Consider the following 25,253-nt stretch of genomic DNA (forward strand, 5'->3'; position numbering starts at 1 on the left):
TAACCAAATTGAGGCTGCCATATAATGATTTTTATGGTCACAATTTGTATTAGGTGTTTGATTCAAAATAATTTATTTCTGTCTTCTACTAGATTATTACAAGGGAATTACAATGTATTTGATTGAGGTGACTGTTTCTCAAACTTAAGCACACGTTAGAATCATCCAGAGGGCTTGATAAAACAGATTGTGGGGTCCCATCCCCAGATGCATCTGGGGTGGTGTCTGAGAACTTACATTTTTCTTTTTCTTTTTAAGATTTATTTTTTTTTAAAGTGATCTCTATACCCAATGGGGTTTGAACTCACAACCCTAAGATCCAGAGTCGCATCTCCACCAACTGAGCCAGGCCATCCAGGCACCTTGAGAATTTACATTTATAACAAGTTCCTAATGGGTGCTGATGTATTGCTGGTTTGGAGACCACACTTTGGCTTGTAGATCAACACAGGGTCTCTGCTATGTACAGGTCTAGTTATATGTAATGGGCAACAGAGCTCCCCCTTAGTTCAAATTCCATGATGATAAAACCCAAGCAGTCAGGAGATCCTATATTATACTGATAAAAACAAAAACTAGTCCTTTAATATAGAACAGTTTTTTAATTTTCCCTGCAGGCTTATTAGTAAGTTTGAGTTTCCTCAAATGAGGGCTATTTATTAGGAACTTTGACCAGACTTAGAATCTTGCTTTTTTGAAGATTGGGCCAGGATAAGGGGATAGGGTATTTATAAAAGTAGTATAGCAAGTGTTAATGGCTGTAGAGGAATGTGAAGCTTTAATGAAACTTTTGTTTTATTATGGTTAGAAAAATGTTTTAGATAAGACCCATAGTTTCCATTCATGTAATTAATGACATTTTTTTATTGCATCACTAAAGCTGCCTTAATTCAACTCACCAGGTATAAGGTGTGGTCAGCTTTTGAAAATCCCCTGTTAAAGAGCCTTGAGATTGTTCACTTATATCATGATTTTTTAACATGTTTCTTCTGTCACAGTAAACTGTCATTTCTTGTGGTGTCAGTGGCAGCCCTCACTTTGAAAATCATGGCTCTTAAATTATTATAGATTGAAATATTTGAAACCTGTTATAGCAGTATAAAAAGCAGAAGAAATAGATGTATGATTTTTAATGAAAAAATCTTTGTTTTGGCTGCGGAGTCTTTGCATAGTTTTGGTGATGGTATTCAATGAAGTTAAGTACTGTGAAGCTGAGTTTCACGTTAACAGCTGCTTTCCCTTTCTTTTGAGTTCCCTTTCACCATTTTTCCAGTTATTCCTATGTGATATATTACTCCAAAACTTACTCCATTTTCTGATGCACAGAGACTCTGCCTGTCAGGGATTCAGACAGCCACACAGTGGAGTTGGTATCTCTGCTCTGTGATTCCTGGGGCCCCAGGCGGGAAGACTAAGGCTTGTTCACTCACATGTCTGATCCCTGGGTTAGAATGATTCTAATACTAGTATTGCTAATCTTATATAAGGCCTCTTCATTGGCTTGCCTTCCTCATAGCTTGGCAACCTCAGGGTTATTGGACTTCTTACAGGATATCTTGGGGCTCCAGACATGAGTGTTTTTAGTGACTAGCAAACAGAACAGAGATACATTGCTTTTATGATAATAGCCTTGGAAGTTTACAGGATTGCTTCCATGTGGTCTGTTGGTGGAAGCCCACTGAATACAGTTGCAGGGGAATTGGACTAGTTCTTCATGGGGCAGTGTCAAGGTCACATGGTAGAAGAGTATGTAGAACTGCAAATGTAGCTGTCTTTGGAAAATGTAATCTGTCATAGAAATTTGGGATGGATGAATACTAAATTTGTTGTTGTGTAGAAAATCGGGGGTTTTCTGCTTTAGGATATCTTGTTCTGGTATAGGACGGTATAGATTTCTATTCAAGGATTATTATAGTTAAAGTCCTGGCAGTGTCCTGAAATCTGTCATTCTTACTATCTTCTATAGTATGAAATTTCAATTTTTTATTATAAAAACTGTTCGTCGCAAATTATTTAAGTACACAAAACAAAGCAAAAGGAAACAAGTTCCACCTATAATTCTACCACTCAGGTACCATTCTTAACAATAAAAAAAAAAAAACTTGTCATATATATTTATATATGTACATGTTTTAGGATTTGATTTGACATCCATTTTAATTGGCATATATGTTTTAAGTTCTTAAGACATTAAATGATAAAGCTAAGCCAGGTACGTAAAACTGTACCCTATGAGGGGTATATAGTATACTCAACTCTATTACTTTAGATTTAGCAGCAGCTTCTTTGAAAAATGTATAAAAAGGGAAGATAATAAATGCCAGGTATAAATTAATAGCAGTTTTTCTCTTGCCTAATAGTTAATTCAGAATTTTTACTGTAGTAGCATTACATTGCGGGCTCTCTTTCCATTCTTATATCTTCTATTATCTACATATTTCTAAACAGGAATCCTTACTATAATAAAATATTATTATACCCTAAGTCCTCACCATTAAAAGCAAATCTGGTATGGTTTGTTATTTATTTTAAAAGAAAAGTAGCGTACTCTTTTAAAAAAGAAGTGAACTGTCTTTATTCATCCTCAAAGAGTGTTCAAAGGCAGTTGAGCATATCTTTTGTACCTGGAATTAGGCCTGCTGTCATTTTTCAGCAGTCAACCTTAGACAAATTTTATACTTTTCCAGCTGAAGGTTATTTTGTGAAATAATCCAACTGAGAATACAATTGGATACTTTCAACAGCCTTTAATGTTTTAATGTTTATCTTGGTTTTATTTACCTCCAAGATAACTAAGGAATTGTTACGCTTTTTTTTTTTTTGGAGGTTTTATTTATTTATTTGAAAGAGAGTGAGAATAAGCAGGAGAGGGGCAGGGCGTGATACCAGGACCCTGGTCTCATGACCTGAGCCAGTGGCAGACGCTTAACCAATTGTGAGCCATCCAGGCATCCTGTTAGGCTTTTTAATTTAGGGTGGAATGGTTATGCAAGTTGACTGTTTCTGGTATAAGGAAAATGGATCATTTGACCTAAAACTAATTAGTATTGTTTTTAAATTTATTTGACCTTGAATGCATTTTATTGGATTTTGTATTTTGTTTCATGCTTAGTCTTATTTTTGCTAAGGGTAAGGAATAATGTATGTTCATAATTTATTGTGATTATATTAATTAAAAATATTTTTCCTCCTTGGGGTCTCTGGGTTCTTAGTTAAGTGTCCAACTCTTGATTTCAGCTCAAGTAATAATCTCAGGGTTGTGAGATTGAGCCCCAATGTCAGGTGTAGCGCTGGGTGGGGAGTCTGCTTAAGATTTTCCCTCTCTCTTCGTCTGCCCCTCCCCCCCTTAAAAAATTTCTTCCCCTTAATTTAGGTTTCTGTTTACTCCCTCTCCTGACCTTTAAAACAATAACTTAATTCTTGACTTTTGCATTACCTGTATATCTTTTCTTTGGGGTCTTATCAAATAGTAGTATTCTGGGAAACTGCCACAGTTTTCATTTTAGTGAAACTAAAGATGACTTAAACCAGAGGTTAATTTTCTGTTCCTACTTTCTCACATTTAATTCCGTTTGTGAGAAAATAAAACAAAGTCTTTGACTGGCACACTATCTAAGAGGGATGGAATAACTGAAGTATCATGTTACTCAAAAGGAATGGATGAAGCACATCAAAGATAGTAAGTACTTGGGTCTAATCAGGAAAAATACACTCTTTTTCTATGACTTAGTCACAGGATTTTTTTCTTTTTTTTTTTTTTTAAGTCACATGAATTCTTTTCGAGGGACAAGAATTCAACACTATAAAATGTCTATGTCTGTATGCTCCTGTATAAGTAGGATTGTAACCAAATTGTATCCCTCACTCATGTGGGTAGGAACCATTTATGCAGGCCATCTGATGCATATCTTTTTTTGAGAAACCTAAAGAATAAGCATTGCTGTGTCATGTCATTGGCTTATAGTACAAAATTTGGTATCATTCAGCAGGCTGGAGTACCTACATTCATTTTTTTAGCTTACTGTTTATTAAATAACTTACTTTATGCACTAACTTAAACTGAAATTAACTAGGGGTGCCTGGGTAGCTCGGTGGGTTAAGCCTCTGCCTTCGGCTCAGGTCATGATCTTAGGGTCCTGGGATCGAGCTCTGTATTGGACTCTGCTCAGCGGGAAGCCTGTTTCCCCCTCTCTCTGCTTGCCTCTCTGCCTAGTTGTGATCTCTCTCTCTCTGTCAAATAAATAAATGAAATCTTAAAAAAACAAACCCACCCTGAAATTAACTAAAAAAGCATCTTTAGGGCAATTTTTGAGACAAACTTAGAGGATGATATGGGTTTGTATTTCAGCATGGTTAGGCTGGTATGTATTTTAATGTGGGGCATAATTTTTTTTTTTCTTTTAACATAGGGCAAGCTTGATGATTACCAGGAACGAATGAACAAAGGGGAAAGGCTTAATCAAGATCAGCTGGTAAAGATGCTACATTTTATTAAGGATTGTATGTTTGCTATTTTTAGTAAGAAAATTAATTTGTGGTTCTTTGTGTTTTAGTAAAATTGGGTTTTGTCTTTGTTATTTTAGGATGCCGTATCTAAGTACCAGGAAGTCACAAATAACTTGGAGTTTGCAAAAGAATTACAGAGGAGTTTCATGGCATTAAGTCAAGATGTAAGTAAAAGATTATATATATATGTTTATGAAATATTAAAAGTAAGGCAGAACATTTTTTTGTTTCTTTGGGTTTTAGTCCTTGTATTACTGTTGATAAGCTCTCTGGAAGTTGAGAGGATTGTATTCAGTTATACCTAAGATGCTTTCCAGTTCTGTAAAGTTTAATGTAATACCTGAAAGATGCCTGAGAACCAAGGTTTCAGATATGACAAACTTAATATAGTAGTTACCCTAAAGATTTCATTGTTAAAAAAAATTAGCTTACTTATATACACACATGCATTTATTTTCTGTATATTCCTTGTATGTGTGCACTTTTATTTTTCATATATTTCTTTTTGCCTAATGACCATCTTACAATCCTGTTAACTATCAGAAAATAGAGTCTTGTTTTTATATTTGGTAATCACTGTCTCCATTAGGGATCTTAAGGAATGTGGCAGACTGGGATACATTCCTCTTGTATCAATTTGTGATCCACCAACGTGGTGTTTTTCCCAACATCTTTGGATGTGATAGAAGTCTTTGGGAACAGGACAAAAATTAAATACAAGCAAAGTCAAATAATTTGTTGGAAGTTGAGACCAGAAAATTCCTATCCTGAATTGGTGTTAGCTTATTTGGAGAGGGGTTAACACATTAAATACAAAGTTGCCTCTGATTTTGTAAAATGAATAAACAAAACAATTTGTTATGTGAGGAGAGACATTGCACTACAGAGATAAAAATTTCTGATTCTGGAACTAGACTGTTTTGAATCCTGATTCTGCCACTTTTACTTAGTAGTTGTAGGACTTTGAGTTACTGTTAACTTTTAGTTACTTGTCTGTCCCTATAACATTCAGGGTTTTCCAGAGAAATAGGAGCAGTAGTATCAGAAGAGAAGCAGGGAGAGGCTGTCCCACTACTTCAGTTTTCTAATCTGTAAAGTGGCAATAATAATGGTCCCTACCTCATCACAGAGTTGTGCTTGGAACAGCATTTGACTTACGGCTAATATATTTCAGGCACTTAATATTATTATTACTTATTAAATTTGATTAAAGGTGGAAAATATAAATGATATCCCTCCAAATGGAATAAAGGAAGCTTAATTTACACCAAAATGGGGAATTGTTCCACTTCACCTAGGTCAGACCCTTAGGCTTGATGAATCCTGGCCAATTTGTTTTTCTGATTTCTTTTAAAAAATATGGATCGTAGAAGTAGGATTGCTATACGGTTTAATAATACAGTCATCACAATTTCTCAGGCTACTAACACTGTATAAGTGAAAATACTTGCATTCTCCTTTGCTTTTGATATAATACTGATGTTTGCAGGAACTTTTTTCACCAGGCATTTAAATTCATTTGCAGTCTTTATTGAACTCTGATCCTTTATTGCACCTTTCCACAGTTAAACACCTTTTTTGTTTTGCATTCAAGAGTTCTTGGGGCACCTGTATGGCTCTGTTGGTTAAGCTTTGGCTTGGGTCATGATCCCAGAGTCCTGGGATCGAATCCCAAGTCCAGTTCCTGGCTTCTCCCTCTCCCCCCTGCTCATGCTCTCTCACTCACTTGCTCTCTCAAATTAAAAAAAAAAAAGAAAAGAAAAGAATTCTTTAAAGTTGCTCCAGCCTACCTTTTTGAGTTTTTCATATTCTTTACTTGAACTCACTTTATCCAAAGTGGCATTCTTTATCTTATTTCTTTTGCTTTCTTGACTTATTTCACATTCCTGCCCCCCCTCCTGTATTTTTTGGCCCCTGGCTACTGGCTACCTCTCTGTCCTAAAATTGTACACACACAGAATTGCACAAAATTGCACATACCCAGCCTCTGCTCCCCAGTAAGATGGAAGGCTTATCTATCTTAGGAATAGATGTCACTTTCTCCTTGAAAGCTTTCTGTACTGCCCTTAGATTTCATCTGTATGTTCACATGTTACTTACTGCTAAATATCATTTAATCTGCTACCCTCTCTGCTGCCATCCTAAATTTGTCTTATTGTAGACTACATTGTTCTCCTAGTTCTCTCTTTCCCATTTCTCCCTTTATTATACATTTCATATGCTTTTATCTGGTTTTCTCTGTCTCAGTTTATCCTAGCGAGGCTTGAGAAAGGGGGAAAGGTGGTAAGTAAAACACTTTTAGGACTCTTGAAAAGAGTGACCTTTTTTTAAAAGTCTGACTTTTGACCCCAGGCTGGCACTATGCATGAGAAAAAAGACCTACTGGGTCTCCCTTTACCTTCCCAGGAAAATAAAAGAATAGCAGAAGAAAAAGAATAGTGGGGAAAAAATATGTGTACTTAGTATATATCTCTGTTCTTCTGCCACCCTCTTTTTGTCTGCCAGCATACTCTTATTCATAAAAACAAGTTTCTTTTTCTTTTGTTAATTTTTTATTGTTTTTAAGTAAGTTCCACATCCAACATGGGTCTTGAACTCATGACATTTGAGATCAAGAGTTGCATGCTTTACTAACTGAGCCAGTCAGGTACTCCACAGTCACTATTTAAAAAAAAAATATTTTATTTGTTTTTTAAGATTCTATTTATTTGACAGAGAGAGATCACAAGTAGGCAGAGAGGCAGGCAGAGAGAGAGGGGGAAGCAGTCTCTCTGCTAAGCAGGGACCCCGATGCAGGGCTCGATCCCAGGACCCTGAGATTATAACCTGAGCCGAAGGCAGAAACTTAACCCACTGAGCCACCCAGGCGCCCCATAGTCACAATTTTCAATATGTTGGAATAATACAATACTAATGTGGATAGTTGGGGATGAGGAAGGCAGTGGTGGGTTGTGGCATCCCACAACCCAGTCATCCCTGTGAGTCGATAGTAGGTATTTAAAATGAAAAAATTTGAACCATTTTTCCAGAGAAGAGATGGATATAGATAAGATTTTTTATTGTTGCTGTGTTTGGGTTTCTTTTTTAATTGACTCAGGGCTTAATTAGAAATTTTAGTTTTTATGCTTTTTATTATGAAAAATGGCAAAACTAAAGAAAGGGATATAATATCCACACTCAGCTTCTATGGTTTTCATCTCATGGCAGTCCAATTTCATACATACCCACAACTACTTACTCCCTTGCTCGCTATCAGCTAGGTTATTTTGAAGCCAATCCCAAATACATCCTTTACTGGTAACATTTCATTAATATAATAGTTTATATGGAGGGGAGGATGTGTTCTAAATTTCTAACAACTGTTTAAAACAGATGTATTAAATATTAAATTCTTACTTGTAATTTGGGAATCATCATTTTATATGTCAGGGTCACATACTCAATGAGTAGGTCTTATTTTTATTGGACCTGAAATTGGTTGAACTGTATTAGGAATTTTGTGAAATTAATTTCAGTGTCTTATGCTTACACTTTTAATGCAGATTCAGAAAACAATAAAGAAGACGGCGCGTCGGGAGCAGCTTATGAGAGAAGAAGCAGAACAAAAACGTTTAAAAACTGTACTTGAGCTCCAGTATGTTTTGGACAAATTGGGAGATGATGAGGTGAGAACTGACCTGAAGCAAGGTTTGAATGGAGTGCCAATATTGTCTGAAGAGGAATTGTCATTATTGGATGAATTCTACAAATTAGCAGACCCTGAACGGGACATGAGCTTAAGGTATAGTTATTTGATAGTAGAAACTTCTAAATGTTGACTTGACAACTAAAATGTAATTAATTAATTTTTAAATTACTATTATTATTAAAAGGTTGAATGAGCAGTATGAACATGCTTCCATTCACCTATGGGACTTGCTGGAAGGAAAGGAAAAATCTGTATGTGGAACAACCTGTGAGTATTACCATAATTTTTTATTTTTTAACTAAGAATCTTTAAAAATTAGTTTTCTGTTTAAAAGTATTGTTAATTGGGTGCCTGGGTAGCTCAGTGGGTTAAGCCGCTGCCTTCGGCTCAGGTCATGATCTCAGGGTCCTGGGATCGAGTCTCGCATCTCTGCTCAGCAGGGAGCCTGCTTCCCTCTGTCCCCCCCACCCCCTGCCTCTCTGCCTCCTTGTGATCTCTGTCAAATAAATAAAATCTTTAGAAAAAAAACCACTTTCACTACCTCAGTAAATTAGGAATTTTAGGTTTATTTCCTTAGTAAATAAGGGAATAGGTTCTTATCTTTGCTATTTATTAAGTTGATTTAGGAAGTAGATTTTGAACATATTAAGATCAGTGTATCTGTGTTTATACCTTATTTTTAGCTGTTTGGTGGAATATTGGATAACAAGTTTTAATTGGCAAAACTGTATGATGTAATTTGGAGTGTATTTGCTTTAAGGAAAAGGTAAATCAAATATGGGAACCAATCTTTTTGTATCTTTTCATGTAAGAAATAATTTTCTTGGTTTGTTAACTTGCATTATTTACTGTATTCATTAAAAAATCATATTTGCTTCTTAATTTTAGATCTGCATCAAATATGTACTTAATTTATCATTTGAAGTTTGAATAGAAAGAAATCTACATGTGTGTATAAACTTGTTAGCTTAAAAAGTAGTTTTAGGTCAAGCCTGATCAAATTTTCATGAACGTTACTGAGGAGAAACGAGGGTTAAATGTCTAAGCTTATATCTTACTTGGATGTTATTTTCTGCCTAGTCTTGTGTATCTTAAGAATGTAACATCTTTATTGCTAATGAAAAGTTACTAATGACTCAAATTGGTGTTTTTATGTACATTTAGTTTTCACAAGTTTTTTAAAACAAGTAATTCTTAGTTACGAGGCTCTGATGCAGAGGAAGGGAGATGTGAAATGTTCATTCAAAAACTTGTTAGTTTTATTGTTAACAAGATTAACTATATTGTGATAATGTCCTTGAAGTTTTATTTATCTGTAAAGTGACCTATTAGGGATAGATACATTCTACATACATAGGTACATTTTGCATGTACTATATAAAAGGCCAGGAAGTTGAGATTAATTCTTTTTTTTTTTTTAAGATTTTATTTGTTTATTTGACAGACAGAGATCACAGGTAGGCAGAGAGGAAGGCAGAGAGAGAGGGGGAAGCAGGCTCTCTGCTAAGCAGAGACCCCGGTGCAGGGCTCGATCCCAGGACCCTGGGATCATGACCTGAGCTGAAGGCAGAGGCTTTAACCCACTGAGCCACCCAGGTGCCCCGAGATTAATTCTTGACACATACCTTCACCTGCTGCCCTGCCCCCTTATGTCCAGGTGTATCAAATTTTGACAGCTTTCCTTTTTAAATATGTTTTGAATCTGTCTACTTCTTTTTCTCTTCTACTTTTCTTCCTGTCTTTTGTCTAATGCAATCTCTTAACTAAATCCACCCTCCCCATCCTTCTTTAAATTCTTCTAATGGCTTTCTTATATTATATTTTACATACAGTTGTTTTTGACTTAAAGACCTTGCATGTTCTGGCCTTTACCAGATTTGTCTTTTCTTTGTTTTTTCTTGCTCCCTATGGCTCAAGCCACAGCACATGCTTTCATTTTCTTGTATTTGGCACCATTTATCTTCATATAGGGCTTTTGTAAATGCTTTTGTCTCTCCCTTGAAGCACTTCTCTTCTTTCTACTACTCATCTTCCAGATCTGTGCTCTTGAAGCACTTACGAGGAAAGCCTTTCAAGTTTCTTCCTGCCTAGGTCCAATCCATTATATCTTTGTGTAGTATTTTTCACAGATGTGATTTTACTGTTTTTGTATCTGATAATTCTCTATTAGACTATAAACTTAGGGCAGATATTGTATCTTTTACAAATCTTTTTTGTAGCCCCATTGCCTACTGCATTGCCCAACATATACGTAGGCGTTAAATATATACTAAATGAATAAATAATAACATCAGCTTTTTATTTTGAACTAACTTCCTTTAAGTGTGTAAAGTTTAATACTAATAGGTTCTTTTTGTTCTCTATCATTCCATCATTTCTGTTTTTGGTGGATTTTAATGTTTTTTTTTTTTTTTTTTAAAGATTTTATTTATTTACTTGACAGAGAGAGATCACAGTAGGAGAGAGGAAGGGAAGAGATCACAGAGAGAGAGGAAGGGAAGCAGGCCCCCTGCTGAGCAGAGAGCCTGATGTGGGACTTGATCCTAGGACCCTGAGATCATGTATGACCCGAGCCGAAGGCAGCGGCTTAATCCACTGAGCCACCCAGGCGCCCCGATTTTAATGTTTTTTATATGTATGTTTCAGTAAGGGTTGACAAGTTTTTTTTTCTTGGAGCAGTATTTTGTAGCGCGTTGAATCTTACTCAAGTCAGGCATTCTGAGATGGTCTAACATTATAATTCATATCAATTTCTAGATAAAGCTCTAAAGGAAATTGTTGAGCGTGTTTTCCAGTCAAACTACTTTGACAGCACCCACAACCACCAGAATGGGCTGTGTGAGGAAGAAGAGTCAGCTTCAGCACCTACAGCTGAAGACCAGGTAGCTGAAGCTGGTAAGTACTTGGGTGGATATGAGCTTTAGTTTATAGTCCTAGTTTTACTTCTTTTGCCACAAGTTCAGGCCATACATTTACTTAGTTACATAAGCACATTGAGGTTTTTAATGAAACTTTAAGCATGACAAAATATTAAATGTGTATTAAGAGTTATTCCAGAAGTATTAAGTATCAGTCATTTAGGGGCACCTGGGTAGCTTAGGCCATTGAGTGTCCTAGTCTTGACTGCATCTCACGTCATGATCTCAAGGTTGTGAGATAGAGCCTGCGTATGGCTTCATGCTGGGTCAGGAATCTGTTTAAGATTGTCTCCCTTTCCCTCTGCCCAAATACCAGTCATTTACTTACTGGTTCAAATGTTCAGTTGGATCACTGTTACAAACCGGTATTTTTTTGTTGCAGTATTGCTGGGCTCTTGTAATATAGATGAGGAGAAATGTTGTAGGGCTTTTTAAATTACATTTTGGCTGACATGCCCAGATTTATCATTGTTTACCATGCTAGTATATGAAGTGAGTAGTATGAGGGCACATATATGCATGTGTATGTTTTAAATGGGGTGATTATAACTCCGTAATCTTCAAGTGTAAATATCTCAATGGAATGAGATTTTTTCCAGTTAACTTTAACACTTGACATAAACTAGTAAGTATGTAAGCACTCATTAGGAGTCCTTTTACGATAACTTAAGTCTGAGTATCATTGGAAGCATTGTCAGAGCATAAATTTTGTAGTAGTGGTTAAAAAGCATGGATTCTTGATTCAGATTGCCTGGATTGAAATCTTGGCTTTGACACTCATTAGTTATGAAACTTTGGACAAGTGACTGAATTTCTCTGTACCTCAGGTTCTCTGTTTAGAGAGAAGTATCTATCAGGTATCTGGCACATAGTAAGCGCTTCATACAATGTTAGCTATTAGGTTGAAGCTACAAAGGGAGATTGCACGTTGGTGGAATTTATGGTTGCAGATCAACATAGCAAAGTCTTTTCTCCACCTTTAAATGTTTTCACCAAGTGATTAAAATAGAGAGGATGATTTCAATCTGTATGCTGCTTTATAATATTACTTCTTAGGCTAGAGAGAGAAGTTTTAACTTAGCTCTTTATTGGCATTATACCTAATCCAGGATAACTACTCTTGAGCCTGTTCATTCTGGAGTAAATGTAAAGAAAACTCTTTCTAAATACATTATTGTAAGAATGATTAAAATATAGAAACTTAAATCTAATTATAACTCTGTTAATAAGTTCTGGTTATTTGATGGTAAACTGCTAACTTATTTGGAGTTTAAAATAATTGCTAATTTTAAAAAAACTTTTCTTAGGGCGCCTGGGTGGCTTAGTGGGTTAAAGCCTTTGCCTTCAGCTCAGGTCATGATCCCAGTGTCCTGGGATTGAGCCTCTGAATCCGCGCTCTGCTCAGCAGGGAGCCTGCTTCTCTGCCTACTTGTGATCTCTGTCTGTCAAATAAATAAATAAATAAAATATTTAAAGAAGATTTTTTTTTCTTACTCTTCATTTATATCATCTTTTAACATCTTAGAACCTGAGCCAGCAGAAGAGTACACCGAACAAAGTGAAGTTGAATCAACAGAGGTATGATTTTTATTTAATGCTGGCTTGCTTTTTCTGCCTTTCAAGCAGAACTCTGAAACATTTACTTTGCTTTGCAGTATGTAAATAGACAATTTATGGCAGAAACACAGTTCAGCAGTGGTGAAAAGGAGCAGGTAGATGAGTGGACAGTCGAAACAGTTGAGGTAAGAGTTCTCTTGGGTGCAAGGTTGTTGTCTTTTTTTATTAGTAATTTTTATCTCCTAAGAAGGAATTAAGATTGTATGTTTTTAATACATTATCATAACAAACTTATTAAACTTAAAAGATCATTATGTTTAAAAGATTATTTATACTTGTGGATGTTTAGTAGAATCTCTAGTTGATCCAACTATAGAACATATATATAAAGTTATATGTGTGTGACTTGGGGTTATTAAAGTACATGATTTGTATATTGTTGATACCAGGTTGCTCTATAAAAAATCTGGGAACCCACATGGATAGCCTTTAGAAAAGGCCCACCTTCCAAGGGAATATGTTGGAGTGTCATCTTAGACTCCTTCTCCCTAATGCTCTAGATCTCTCTAGTGTTTCTTAATTCTGTTTCTCAATTGACATTACCTTTCTTCAGGTCCTCATGTCTAGTTCAGGTGTCCCTTTCATATTTCTCTTTCCTGAGTGCTCCAGGCTATCTTACTCATTTTTATAGGCCAATTATTAGAAGAGTTTTAATTAAGTTACTTTTACTTGAAACTCTTGATGGTGCTGTGTAACCTATAAGGTAAAATCAGAATGCCTTACCAAGTTGGTCCTTGCCATCCTTTCCATCCTCCTTTTGGTTGCTGCTTTTATATATCTGAAGTACAGAAAAAATAGCTTTCAGCTGTGAATAATAATGCTTATCTCTTTAATATTATTCCATCAAGATCATTCTTCAAAGGTGTGTTAGTACCTTTAGTTCTTTATAGATGTGCCAAAATGCACTGTTGATAGATTGAGTAAAGAACTTGCCCTGTATTTTACAAAGTTACCTAGTTTGGATGAATATAGTGTCCCATGAAGCCCTAGCAAGACAGTATATGTATTTGCTGAATTGTGCAAGGCAGTTCAGAAGTATTAGAGGAGGGTTAGAAGAAAAATAGATCTAAGAGATCTCTCTGTAGAATGGTGATTTGTGTAAGGTATGCAAACCTCCTGGGCCTTGACTAAGTAGATTTGGCATATGTTTTTAGGGAAATGAGGTAATAGGTATATATTAGCATGAATATAGGGGTAGAAATATGAATTAGCATTTTAAAAACATTGAATGTTAGGGATAAAGTATGTGTTGGCATAGTAGAAAAGTTTTGAGAAGTAACAGTGCTTAGTAGAACTTTTTGCTTTTTATTGGGAGAGAATAGTATATTTTCTTACTTAGTACTGTACCAGTATGGTTTTTTCTTAAGTACTTGGTAGGTGGGACCTTTCCAAAGGCTATTCGGATGGAATTCTAAAGAATTTTTTGAGATGTAGATGTAGATGACACATCAGTTGGTGTTCATAACAGTTTAAGTAGTGATTATCTCACAATTGCTTATAAGAGAAATAAGCTTGTGATTTATCCAGGCTCACCAGATATGACTTGCCCAGGATTAGAAGCCAGACAGAACATAAATTTAAAAATCAGTGAGATTTCCCAGAAGAGTGGGGAATTACTAAATAATAATCAGAAGAAATTATTAGAGGTAGGTAAAAGGTAGGTATAGTGATCTTTGGCTTTTGTAGCAAGTTCTATAAGGTGATAGGGCTTCATCCTAGAGAGAATGAAATAGTAGGAACTCAAAGTTTGATGATGATAACAACTAACTTTTCTTGAGTGCTGACTCAGTCAAGTATTGAGGTAAATACAGGTTTAATTTCTTTCTATAGAAGGCATAGCAGTTTTAAGCACAGTACATTCTTTCAGGAAGCAAGCACGGGTAATCTTTGAAAGCAGGTTATAAAGTTAATCTGAAATGCTACATAGTCGTCCTGTGGAATTGAGAACACTGTAGAAGTGACAGCACTCAATGTTAAATTTATAACTATGGTCAGTTTGAGAAACTACATTAAAGCCTGCTACTTTGTTTATAGTATATATAGTGCCATATAGAGTTTGGGGACCTATCATGATGGTAATGAATGGAGCTCTTTTCATGCTCCCAGTCTGCATCTCTCCCCTCATTTTCCCCTTTAGGTGGTAAATTCACTCCAGCAGCAACCTCAGGCTGCATCTCCTTCAGTGCCAGAGCCCCATTCTTTGACTCCAGTGGCTCAGGCAGATCCTGTTGTGAGAAGACAGCGAGTCCAGGACCTTATGGCGCAAATGCAGGGGCCCTATAATTTCATACAGGTAGGTGCAGTTGAGTCAAACACTAACTGAAAGTGTTTACATTATTTAATCTAATTCCATTATATCCTGACTTGCAGGATTCAATGCTGGATTTTGAAAACCAGACACTTGATCCTGCCATTGTATCTGCACAGCCTATGAATCCGACACAAAACATGGACATGCCCCAGCTGGTTTGCCCTCCGGGTTAGTAATGGTGTATTCTTTTGTGAGAAATGCAGGGCCAGTGCTCTCAGGTTTTGTAAAGTATGTGAAAATTAATTATTTCCTTTTAATGTTTGCTTAACTTTTGGATCTTGGGTCTTTTAATTTGGTAGGAAATACTGTTTTTCCCTATAATATGAATAACTGTCGTTACATGACTTTTTTTTAACCTTTTATTATCATATATAAACTTAAGTATGTGCAAATGTAGTTTGATGAGTTTCACAGACTGAACACACCAGCACCCAGAAATGGGACATACCTGTACCTCAGAAGCCTATTTGTGTCCCTTTTCAGTTACTAGTTTACCCTCTCTTTTGGCTCTGTGGACCATTTCCTGATTTGTAACATTACAGACCAGTTTTGCTTATTACTGTAATTTATATAAGTTAAATTGTGCTTGGCTTTTTAAATTTCAAAATTAAGCATAAAAATAATAGAGGTGTCTTTCTTTGAAGGGTGTTTGCAGCTTTTTAGGAGAATTTCTGAACATTTTATTACCTAAATAAAAATGAGATGCAACAGTGAGGTGGTTAAGGGGCTGCTTAAGAGGAAAGGGGAAGATTGGCCTAAAGACAGTTGAAGTTTCTGGGTGCCTGGGTGGCTCAGTTGGTTAAGCGACAGCCTTCGGCTCAGGTCATGATCCTGGAGTCCTGCGATTGAGTCCCGCATCAGGCTCCCTGCTCAGCAGGGAGTCTACTTCTCCCTCTAACCCTCTCCCTTCTCATGCTCTCTCTCACCCTCTCTCAAGTGAATAAATTAAAAAAAAATCTTAAAAAATAAAAAAACAGTTTAAGTTTCAGACTTGTATTACTAATCTTACACCATTACTAGAAATAGCACTAAAGAGGATTGGCATCTTGTATGTGGTTAAGTGGTCTATTTTTCTCCAGGACCGTCAGTCATTTTGAGTCTTGGTGTTTTTCCCAAAACTATTAAGGGTACAAAAGTGGGACTATATAAAATAACATACTTGGGGAGCCTGGGTGGCTCAGTCGGTTAAGTGTCTGCCTTCGGCTCAGGTCGTGATCCCTAGGGTCCTGGGATTGAGCCCTGTGTTAGGTTTTTTGCTCAAGGGGCGAGTCTCATTCTCTCTCTCCCTCTGCTGCTGCTCTGCCTGCTTTTATCTCACTGTCAAATAATAAATGGATAGGATCTTAAATAAATAAAATAACATATTTAATATCATGTAAATCTTCAGTCACAAAAGGAATTGCTGAGGAAAGCATGTTTAATGACACTGTTAGTTTGTTAGTTACAATTTCTCCAAAGTAAAGGAAGCTCATATCTAATATTTCTACCAAGAGTTAGAAAATAAATTATGGTTAGGCCTATGGAAAAGAAACAGTTATTAGTGTTCGTTTTCCAAGTTCTACCAGAGAAAGACAACACATAGTTTTTACAACTGAAAAATTGTGGCAGAATCAACATATACAGCATTGATAGAACCTGTAAGCCATTTAGATACTCAGTTAATGTGGAGTTCATTAGCCTCTCTTAGCAAAATGGGTGATTTCTAAAGGACTAACCACAGATCCAAATTTTTGATTCTTTAACCATGGTTGAGGAAGGGAGTAGAAGACTTGTGGGAGTTGACAGTTTGCACACTGAATTGAATATAGGCGTTTTAAAAGCGTATTCTTATTTTTTCCTGTGGAAGCATTATGACTAGAAGGAAACCAGAAAAGCTCACTTAAAAGCTAAAATCCTAACGATACTTTTCCAGTTTATTTTCATGATCACTAAAGTGTTTTTAGGATTTGGCTATAGAAGTTTTCTCTGAAGAAATTTGATTTTTGGATTAACAGTGGATTTTTTGGGGTCAATTTTACAGTTCATTCTGAATCTAGACTTGCTCAGCCTAATCAAGTTCCGGTACAACCAGAAGCTACACAGGTAAGAGTGACAGAAATACTGCTGTAGGTTTGTTTTTAATCAGTTCTTGGGTCTCTTTAATGGCTCATGAAAGTGAGGTATGAATTTTATCATCGTCCAAGTCTGTTGTGGGTAGCTGTCAGCCTTTATTTCCATGTTATATCTACTTTTGTTTTAATAACCTAAAAAACATTGTTTTTGTTAAGTCTCATGTTTATAATAATTTTTTAATTTTGAACTGAGTAGAATTTGAGAAGACCTGTTTAAATGTCAAAATTCTAAAATTCAGTGTTGATATTGCCATTTAGAAGCATTTGTTGGGGACTTCATAAGTGAATTTGGGTGTATTTAACTTTCAGTTTTAATATTAGATGTAGTTTTTGCAGTTGTTACGTTTTATAGTCTCTTTAACAGGTATATCTGTTTCTTAGCCCTGTCTGTGTTAGAGTTTATAACAGAAAGCAGCTTTGATTGCTTTGTTTCTGTGTAGGTTCCTTTGGTTTCATCCACAAGTGAGGGATATACAGCATCTCAACCCTTGTACCAGCCTTCTCACGCTACAGAGCAGCGACCACAAAAGGAACCAATTGACCAGATTCAGGCAAGTTTCTGTTACTAGGTGACATAAACTTGATGAGGCACTTACTCATGAATTGGGCAGAGGTAAATTACTATTAATATTGTTATTCTTTTTGGACCTAATGCAAGCAATACAGTATTTTGCTTTTATGAAATAGTTGAATTTCTTAACATACTAAGTCTTGGATAGTAGACTTGGCTAAATATAGTTTATCACTAAAGTGCATCTATTCATTTTGTGTTTAGGCAACAATCTCCTTAAATACAGACCAGACTACAGCATCATCTTCCCTTCCGGCTGCTTCTCAGCCTCAGGTGTTCCAGGCTGGGACAAGCAAACCATTACATAGCAGTGGAATCAATGTAAATGCAGCTCCATTCCAATCCATGCAAACGGTGAGTAATTAATTGAACTGATATTAAATGCCTAGTGTGTAGTATGATCATGCCAGAGTCTCAACAAAAAAGTCTTCATTTAGCTTTGTATTTGAGTTTGCATCTCTCCAAACTGTAGAGTATACTTAATTGAACATAAATTCTAATTTTTTCCTGATCCCAGAGATAATATTTGAGTTTTAGGAATTGTGTGCTCACATCTTTGTTTTTTATAGTTTCATCCTTTTTGGTTTGATTAATAAAAGTAAATGTTCAGAAAAGTAGACTACTATGATATTTATATATAAATCATTACCTAGATTTAACAGTTGTCTACTTTTTTCCATACTTGCTTAATCTTTTATGGACATTTCTCATAGTAAATTTCACATATTATAGTTCATTGTGGTTTCTCAGTAAGCATCTCTAAACTGTGGGGTTTCTAGAAAATGATGAAAATACCATAATTAATGGGATACAGCTAAATTGGTGCTCATGGGAAAGTTCAGAATTAAATATTAAAGTAGTAACTTGCTGAAAATGTCAATAAAAATAAAAAATGATTAAGGATTCAACTCAGAGTTAAAGTTCATAGAATTAAGTTCTGTAAGTGACATTGTATCAGTGGTTTGCATCTTTAAAAAGCTTTCTCATTTATAATTTCATTTCCAAGCTGCTGATTTTTGTGTCTTTTTAGATTCTGATCCCCTCTTATGCTCTCCTTTAAGTGCTGTGTGGTGTGTATGTCTGTATATTAAAAAATACATATATATATATATACACTGTATATATAGAGAGTGAGTGTGTGTATGTGTTTGGAACTGTAATGCATTTACAGTTGAGGTAAAACCAGCATTGAGGTCTGGCTTATTAAAAATAGGGAAATTATTAGCGTAAAGGGATGATGTAATCATTTACTTTATTTACTTACAGGTGTTCAATATGAATGCCCCGGTTCCTCCTGTTAATGAACCAGAACCTTTGAAACAGCAAAATCAGTACCAGGCCAGTTACAACCAGAGCTTTTCTAGTCAGCCTCACCAAGTAGAACAAACAGACCTTCAACAAGAACAGCTTCAAACAGGTAGGAAAACCAGTGTCACTTCCTTGGCTTCTTGCCCTCCAACACAGTTAACTGACGGTGGTAGGAGAGTTTAGATTTTTAGAGTGTCGGGGTCCAAGAGTTTTTGTTTTAGTAGTAGACCTTACAGATTTTTCATTACAGAACCTGAATTCAATTGAGTTCATATTTATTGTATGTGCCTGCACTTTTTTGGGAGGCCTTACACCAGTTTTCTTTTGATCAGTAAGCGCTCATAATATCCCTTTTTCGTTCTATGATTTTAGTGGAATTAAGCTTGTTACTTAAATTATGATCAACTTTGATTGCTAATTAATTGAAGCCAAATAGCGTGATACCTGGTAGGTAGTAAGTCAGTTATACAGTTAAGAAGCAGTAAGGAGTTGGCTTGGTTGTCAGTATGCTAGTTAGAATAAAGCAGGCAAAAATCCCATGGTAGCTGTCTTTGGTAGACTAGGTTGAAACAGAGTCTTTTGTTGGCAAGTAAGGTCATTCATAAGTTGGCTGGTTACCACATCCATTGTAGTAATGTAGCTGGAGGTATTGTAGATTTCTTAACTTTGTAAGGCATGAAATAACTGCTTTAGGTCTTTGGTTATTTAGATCCCAGGTTGTTTAATTGGAATCCCATAGCAAACTAACAGACCTTTCTAAAATAGTAGGAGTTAATAGCTTGATTTTATCAGACTGATTTAAATAACTATGAGATATTTTAATTGTCTAAATTCTTGATAGACCTGGATCAACATTATGGATTTTTCAGTACTAAATTCTTACATGTATTTCCTATAATTTTAAGCACCAGTAATTAGTAAGGAGTTTGAATCAGCTATAATCTGATGTTTATCCATTACGCTATTTGTGTTTAGCTGCTGAGGGATAAAACTGGGTTTCATGCCCTCATGCTCCTTTAATTATTGCCATGTACTCATAAGCATGTCAGCACAATGTCTAAAGGCCCCAAATACACCTGCTCCACAGCAAATTGTACTGTTTAGTCAGGAACAACATGAAAACGGGATAAGGCAAGAATCTGGCTCTTTATGGACTTGAAGTTTATGATACACACTTTAATAGAAATTCTGTTTTTTAAAAAGAATTCTGGTATTTAAAATTTTTTTTTAAAAAATTTTATTTTTATCTATTTTTGCGAGAGAGAGAGAGAGAACGAAGATATGAGCCTGGGGGGAGGCACAAAGGGAGAAGCAGACTCCCCACTGAGCAGGCACCTGATGCAGATCTTGATCCCAGAACCCTGGGATCATGACCTGAGCCAAAGGCACAGATGCTTAAAACAACTGAACCACCCAGGTGCCCTGATTTCTGGTATTTTTAAATAAAGATTACACTTTAATTGTACCACTAAGAGTTTTCTTGCAGTGAGATTTGACCAAGACTAATAAAATTCTTACTGATAAAAAGTTGAGTTGAAAATTCACTTTTGACCACTCTTCTACATGCATGTGAATGAATCTCTTCAGATAGAAAATGTTACCTGTAATCATGATAGTAGCCTGTAATTTTAAATTTGGGGAATGTAGTGAAAGGCAGTCTATAGAAAGATCACACTGTAGATAGTATAATTGGTCCATTAATTACATAGTTCAAAAAGGAGCCACCACTCTTTCTCCTCCTAGGCATACTTGGGCTTACTCACTCCAGATATCATTCTGAGAACTGATAAATGTGTTTGGGGTTTCTTCAGGATATAAAATATATCAGGTGAAGTTTTTCAGGAGTCACACCACCTGTTCTCTTTGCCTAAACATGGGAAGTTTTGGGCTGGCAAGAGGTGCTGATTGTTTTTGTTCCTGGGGTATAGGCCTTCCTTTAGTCTCTACCTTCCTCACCTTCCAAAGGTAGTGTTTGCATCCTGTTTTGTCTCCTCTGTGAATTATAAACATTGGGATAGTATCAGAAAGGTGCCTCAGGATTTAGTTTTTTTTTTTTTTTTTTTTTAATATTTTATTTATTTATTTGACAGAGAGAGATTACAAGTAGGCAGAGAGGCAGGCAGAGAGAGAGAGGAGGAAGCAGGCTCCCCGCTGAGCAGAGAGCCCGATGCGGGACTCGATCCCAGGACCCTGAGATCATGACCTGAGCCAAAGGCATCGGCTTAACCCACTGAGCCACCCAGGCGTCCCAGGATTTAGTTTTTGAAGATTTCTAGATTCTAGACTTCTCTCCATTGGGAAGGAGGAGGGGGTGTGCAAGGTTAGTGTAAACCTTTTAGAATCTTCTCTTCACCTCATCAGGTTGAGTGCCACTGTGAGTAATATTTAACTGTCTTCTAAATTGGTTGTACTCAAAAGGACTTGAAGTGCAATCAGGCAGTAAGGGGGGGTATAAGCTGAAGGCCTCTGCTGATTTATCTTTTTAATTGACTGGATATTCCACCATATGGTTGCCTAGGTGTGGGAGAGCATGGTTTTGTATGTTTCATTAAGTAGCAAGGGCAATTTAACCCACTGAGCCACCCAGGCACCCCTAAGTAGCAAGGGCAATTTAAAAGGATATGAGGGGCGCCTGGGTGGCTCAGTGGGTTAAAGCCTCTGCCTTCGGCTTGGGTCGTGATCCCAGGGTCCTGGGATCGAGTCCCTCGTCGGGCTCTCTGCTCAGCAGGGAGCCTGCTTCCTCCCCTCTCTCTGCCTGCCTCTCTGCCTACTTGTGATCTCTGTCTGTCAAATAAATAAATAAATAAAATCTTTAAAAGGATATGAAAACTTTTACCACAAAGGAACTTTTTAGTGAAAAGAAATAAATGATATAAAAATTAAATTGTACTGTTCCAGTATGTAAGATCTTTTGAGTTATTGTGGGTCTCTTGTGCTAATAGACAGGTGCCTCTTAGAAGATATTTAATAATATAGGTTTTGTTTCATTTGGAAGGATAGAATTTTGTGCTCTTACACATTTGTGTGCTTCTAAAGGTTTGGAATTATTGTTAGAGAATTATATTCTCTTTAGTTAATTAACATATGGGTAGGAGGAAAATAGGGATTTAATAACTTAACTAATGGATAGTGATCACTATTGTTAATATGAAAATTTAAAGACAAGTTGAAGAGGAAGTACAAGGCACCTCTTAAACCAGAAACTGAGAGAACAGGTTGTAATGAGCTATGTGTATGTGGGGTATGAGTGTATAAATTTTTTCTTTTTATTATAGTGGTTGGCACCTACCATGGTTCCCAGGACCAGCCCCATCAAGTGACTGGTAACCACCAGCAACCTCCCCAGCAGAACACTGGATTTCCACGTAGCAATCAGCCGTATTACAACAGTCGTGGTGTGTCTCGTGGTGGTTCCCGTGGTGCTAGAGGCTTGATGAATGGATATAGGGGCCCTGCCAATGGATTCAGAGGTACCAAAAAAAGCAGCAGCAAATTTATGTTCTTTTTTTATATATAAAATACATAGAAATATGTTGTATGGTTTTGGGGAAAGATATGTATCTGCATTAGTCTCTTATGTACAACTTAAACATTTTTAGTATGTTACAGGCCCTTTATTTACTTACTTATTAAAGATTTTATTTATTTGACAGAGATACAGCGAGAGGGAACACAAACAGGGGGAGCAGGAGAGGGAGAAGCAGGCTTCCCGCTGAGTGGGGAGTCCGAGATGGGTCTTGGTCCCAGGACCCTGGGATCATGACTGGAGCTGAAGGCAGACACTTAATGACTGAGCCACCCAGGCGCCCAGCAATTATTTATTTTTTATAAAAGATTTTATTTGAGAGAGCGAGAGAGAGCACAAGCCAGGCTGGGAGGGGCAGCAGGTGAGGGAAAACAGATTCCCTGCTGAGCACAAGCCTGATGTGGAGCTCCATTCCAGGACCCCAGATCATGACCTCAGCTGAAGGCAGGTCCTTAACCAACTGAGCCTTCTCAGGCGGTCCTGCTTTAGGCATTTAAACCGACAAAATTAGGAATGAATTTTTTTAGGTGTCAAATCCCTGACTTCTCTGTCTTCTAGGTGATACTTGTTTCCATTAATTATCAGACTTTATGGAGATTTTTTTGTGTGGGGGTGTGTGTGCATGAATGGGTAAAAGTGTTGTCTTCCAAGTAAGTTAATACTCAGAAATTCAGGAACAGATGGGATCAGGATAGGAAATTAGAAATTAGTTTAAATAATTAGCATGGCTTACAATTTTTCAGTTATTTTTTTGGTCAGTAGTAGGAAATAAAAATTCCTTGTGTAGATAAGAAAATTATTTTCTTGTCCTAAATTTTAGGAGGATATGATGGTTACCGCCCTTCATTCTCTAACACTCCAAACAGTGGTTATACACAGTCTCAGTTCAGTGCTCCCCGGGACTACTCTGGCTATCAGCGGGTAGGTAGAAGTTGCTTTAAAATACAAAGCTGACCTAAATACACCAATGAAATCGACTGATGCGGCTGTTTGTACTTTAGTAACTAAGTAATTTGGGGCTAATTTTGTAATTTTGTACAAGATACTTCATTATGGAAAATGATAACTTTTTCTTAAGCACTCAACATAGGTGCTCATTTAATAGAGTCTTGAAAACAATGATTTTCGTTCACTGTTTGTGGGGTTGCAAATTAGTGCAGCTACTGTGAAAAACAGTGTAGGGTTTCCTCAAAAAATTAAAAATAGAATTACCATATGACCCAGTAATTCCACTACTGGGTATCTACCCAAAGAAAATGAAAACACTAATTGAAAAAGATACATGCACTCTTGTGTTTATTGCAGCATTATTTATAACCCCAAGTAACCCCAAGTATCCATCACTAGATGAATGGATAAAGATGATGTGGTATATATAATGAAATATTATCAGCCACAGAAAAAAAAGAAAAGGAAATACTGCCATTTGGCAGGAAGTGTATGGACCTCTAGAGAGTGTGAAGCTAAGAGAAATAAGTCAGAGAAAGAAATACACGACACGATCTTACTCATATGTGGAATTTAAGAAACTAAACAGAGGTGGACAAAAAAAAAACACTTTTTTTTTTTTAAGATTTTATTTATTTATTTGACAGACAGAGATCACAAGTAGGCAGAGAGGCAGTCAGAGAGAGAGAGAGAGAGAGAGAAGCAGGCTTCCTGCGGAGCAGGGAGCCTGATGCGGGGCTCGATCCCAGGACCCTGAGATCATGACCCGAGCCGAAGGCAGCAGCCCAAACCACTGAGCCACCCAGGCGCCCCCAAAAAAACAATTTTTTAAATGGAGAATAAACTTGGTAGTTGCCAGAGGGGTGGGGGTGGGTGGGGAATGGGTGAAATGGATAAAGGAGATTAAGAGCAGACTTACCTTGAGCACTAAGAAATGTATAAAATATTTGAATTCCCCTTTTGTACACCTGAAACTAATATACTATATGTTAATTATGTATGAATAAAAATAAGTTTGTGTAGGAGAAAAAAATGATTTTTAAGAGTAGAGACATTGAATGTTGAGAATAACAAGTACAATTACAGAATAACTTCTCTAGCTATATTATATTGAAATGTGCAAAAAATATAAGGAAGAATTTTGTGTTCTGTGTCAATAAGAATAGATAGATGATGAGTAAGCGTTAAAAAATTACATTTCCTTCAGTACTAACTAGCTTGTCTTTTAGGATGGATATCAGCAGAATTTCAAGCGAGGCTCTGGGCAGAGTGGACCACGGGGAGCCCCACGAGGTAATATTTTGTGGTGGTGATCCTAGCTCCTAAGTGGAGCTTCTGTTCTGGCCTTGGAAGAGCTGTTCCATAGTCTGCATGTAGGTTACATGTTAGGAATACATTTATCATTACCAGACTTGTTGCTAGGGATTAAATGAAATGCTCTGTTTCTAAAACTTCTTTTGAACCCAAATTTAATTTTTTGAATGACTTTCCCTGTTACTATATAAATTGTCTTGAAAACTAAAACATTTCTCCTCCTCAGAAAAAGTGTTTTTCCAACCGCAAATTATTTTTCAGGTCCTAAAACCTGCTAAATGTTTTTAGGAAGTACTTACTGAAACATTTTTGTAAGACATTTTTGGAATGAGATTGAACATTTATATAAATTTATTATTCCTCTTTCATTTTTGAACATGCATATTATATTTTAGGGTCAGAAGTTCTTTAATGGCCAGATAAGCCATAGTTCCA

At 36.5% G+C, this 25,253-nt stretch overlaps 1 protein-coding gene across 2 annotated transcripts in view; it reads left to right on the forward strand.

Annotated features, from left to right (window-relative positions):
* CAPRIN1 (cell cycle associated protein 1) overlaps positions 1-25,253 on the forward strand; it is a 38,230-nt gene that overhangs the window by 10,063 nt on the left and 2,914 nt on the right. For both annotated transcript variants that reach the window (XM_059139473.1, XM_059139482.1), the window contains 16 exons: positions 4,410-4,472; positions 4,584-4,670; positions 8,049-8,287; positions 8,379-8,461; positions 10,952-11,089; positions 12,638-12,690; positions 12,768-12,854; positions 14,867-15,022; positions 15,100-15,208; positions 17,061-17,122; positions 17,592-17,702; positions 17,927-18,076; positions 18,989-19,139; positions 22,306-22,500; positions 23,377-23,477; positions 24,734-24,797. In XM_059139473.1, the coding sequence (XP_058995456.1) occupies positions 4,410-4,472; positions 4,584-4,670; positions 8,049-8,287; positions 8,379-8,461; positions 10,952-11,089; positions 12,638-12,690; positions 12,768-12,854; positions 14,867-15,022; positions 15,100-15,208; positions 17,061-17,122; positions 17,592-17,702; positions 17,927-18,076; positions 18,989-19,139; positions 22,306-22,500; positions 23,377-23,477; positions 24,734-24,797 (1,849 nt within the window). The remainder of the gene's footprint in view (positions 1-4,409; positions 4,473-4,583; positions 4,671-8,048; positions 8,288-8,378; positions 8,462-10,951; positions 11,090-12,637; positions 12,691-12,767; positions 12,855-14,866; positions 15,023-15,099; positions 15,209-17,060; positions 17,123-17,591; positions 17,703-17,926; positions 18,077-18,988; positions 19,140-22,305; positions 22,501-23,376; positions 23,478-24,733; positions 24,798-25,253) is intronic.

This window comes from Mustela lutreola, chromosome 1 (genome assembly GCF_030435805.1).
Source record: "Mustela lutreola isolate mMusLut2 chromosome 1, mMusLut2.pri, whole genome shotgun sequence".
In the NCBI taxonomy this organism is placed as follows: domain Eukaryota; kingdom Metazoa; phylum Chordata; class Mammalia; order Carnivora; family Mustelidae; genus Mustela; species Mustela lutreola.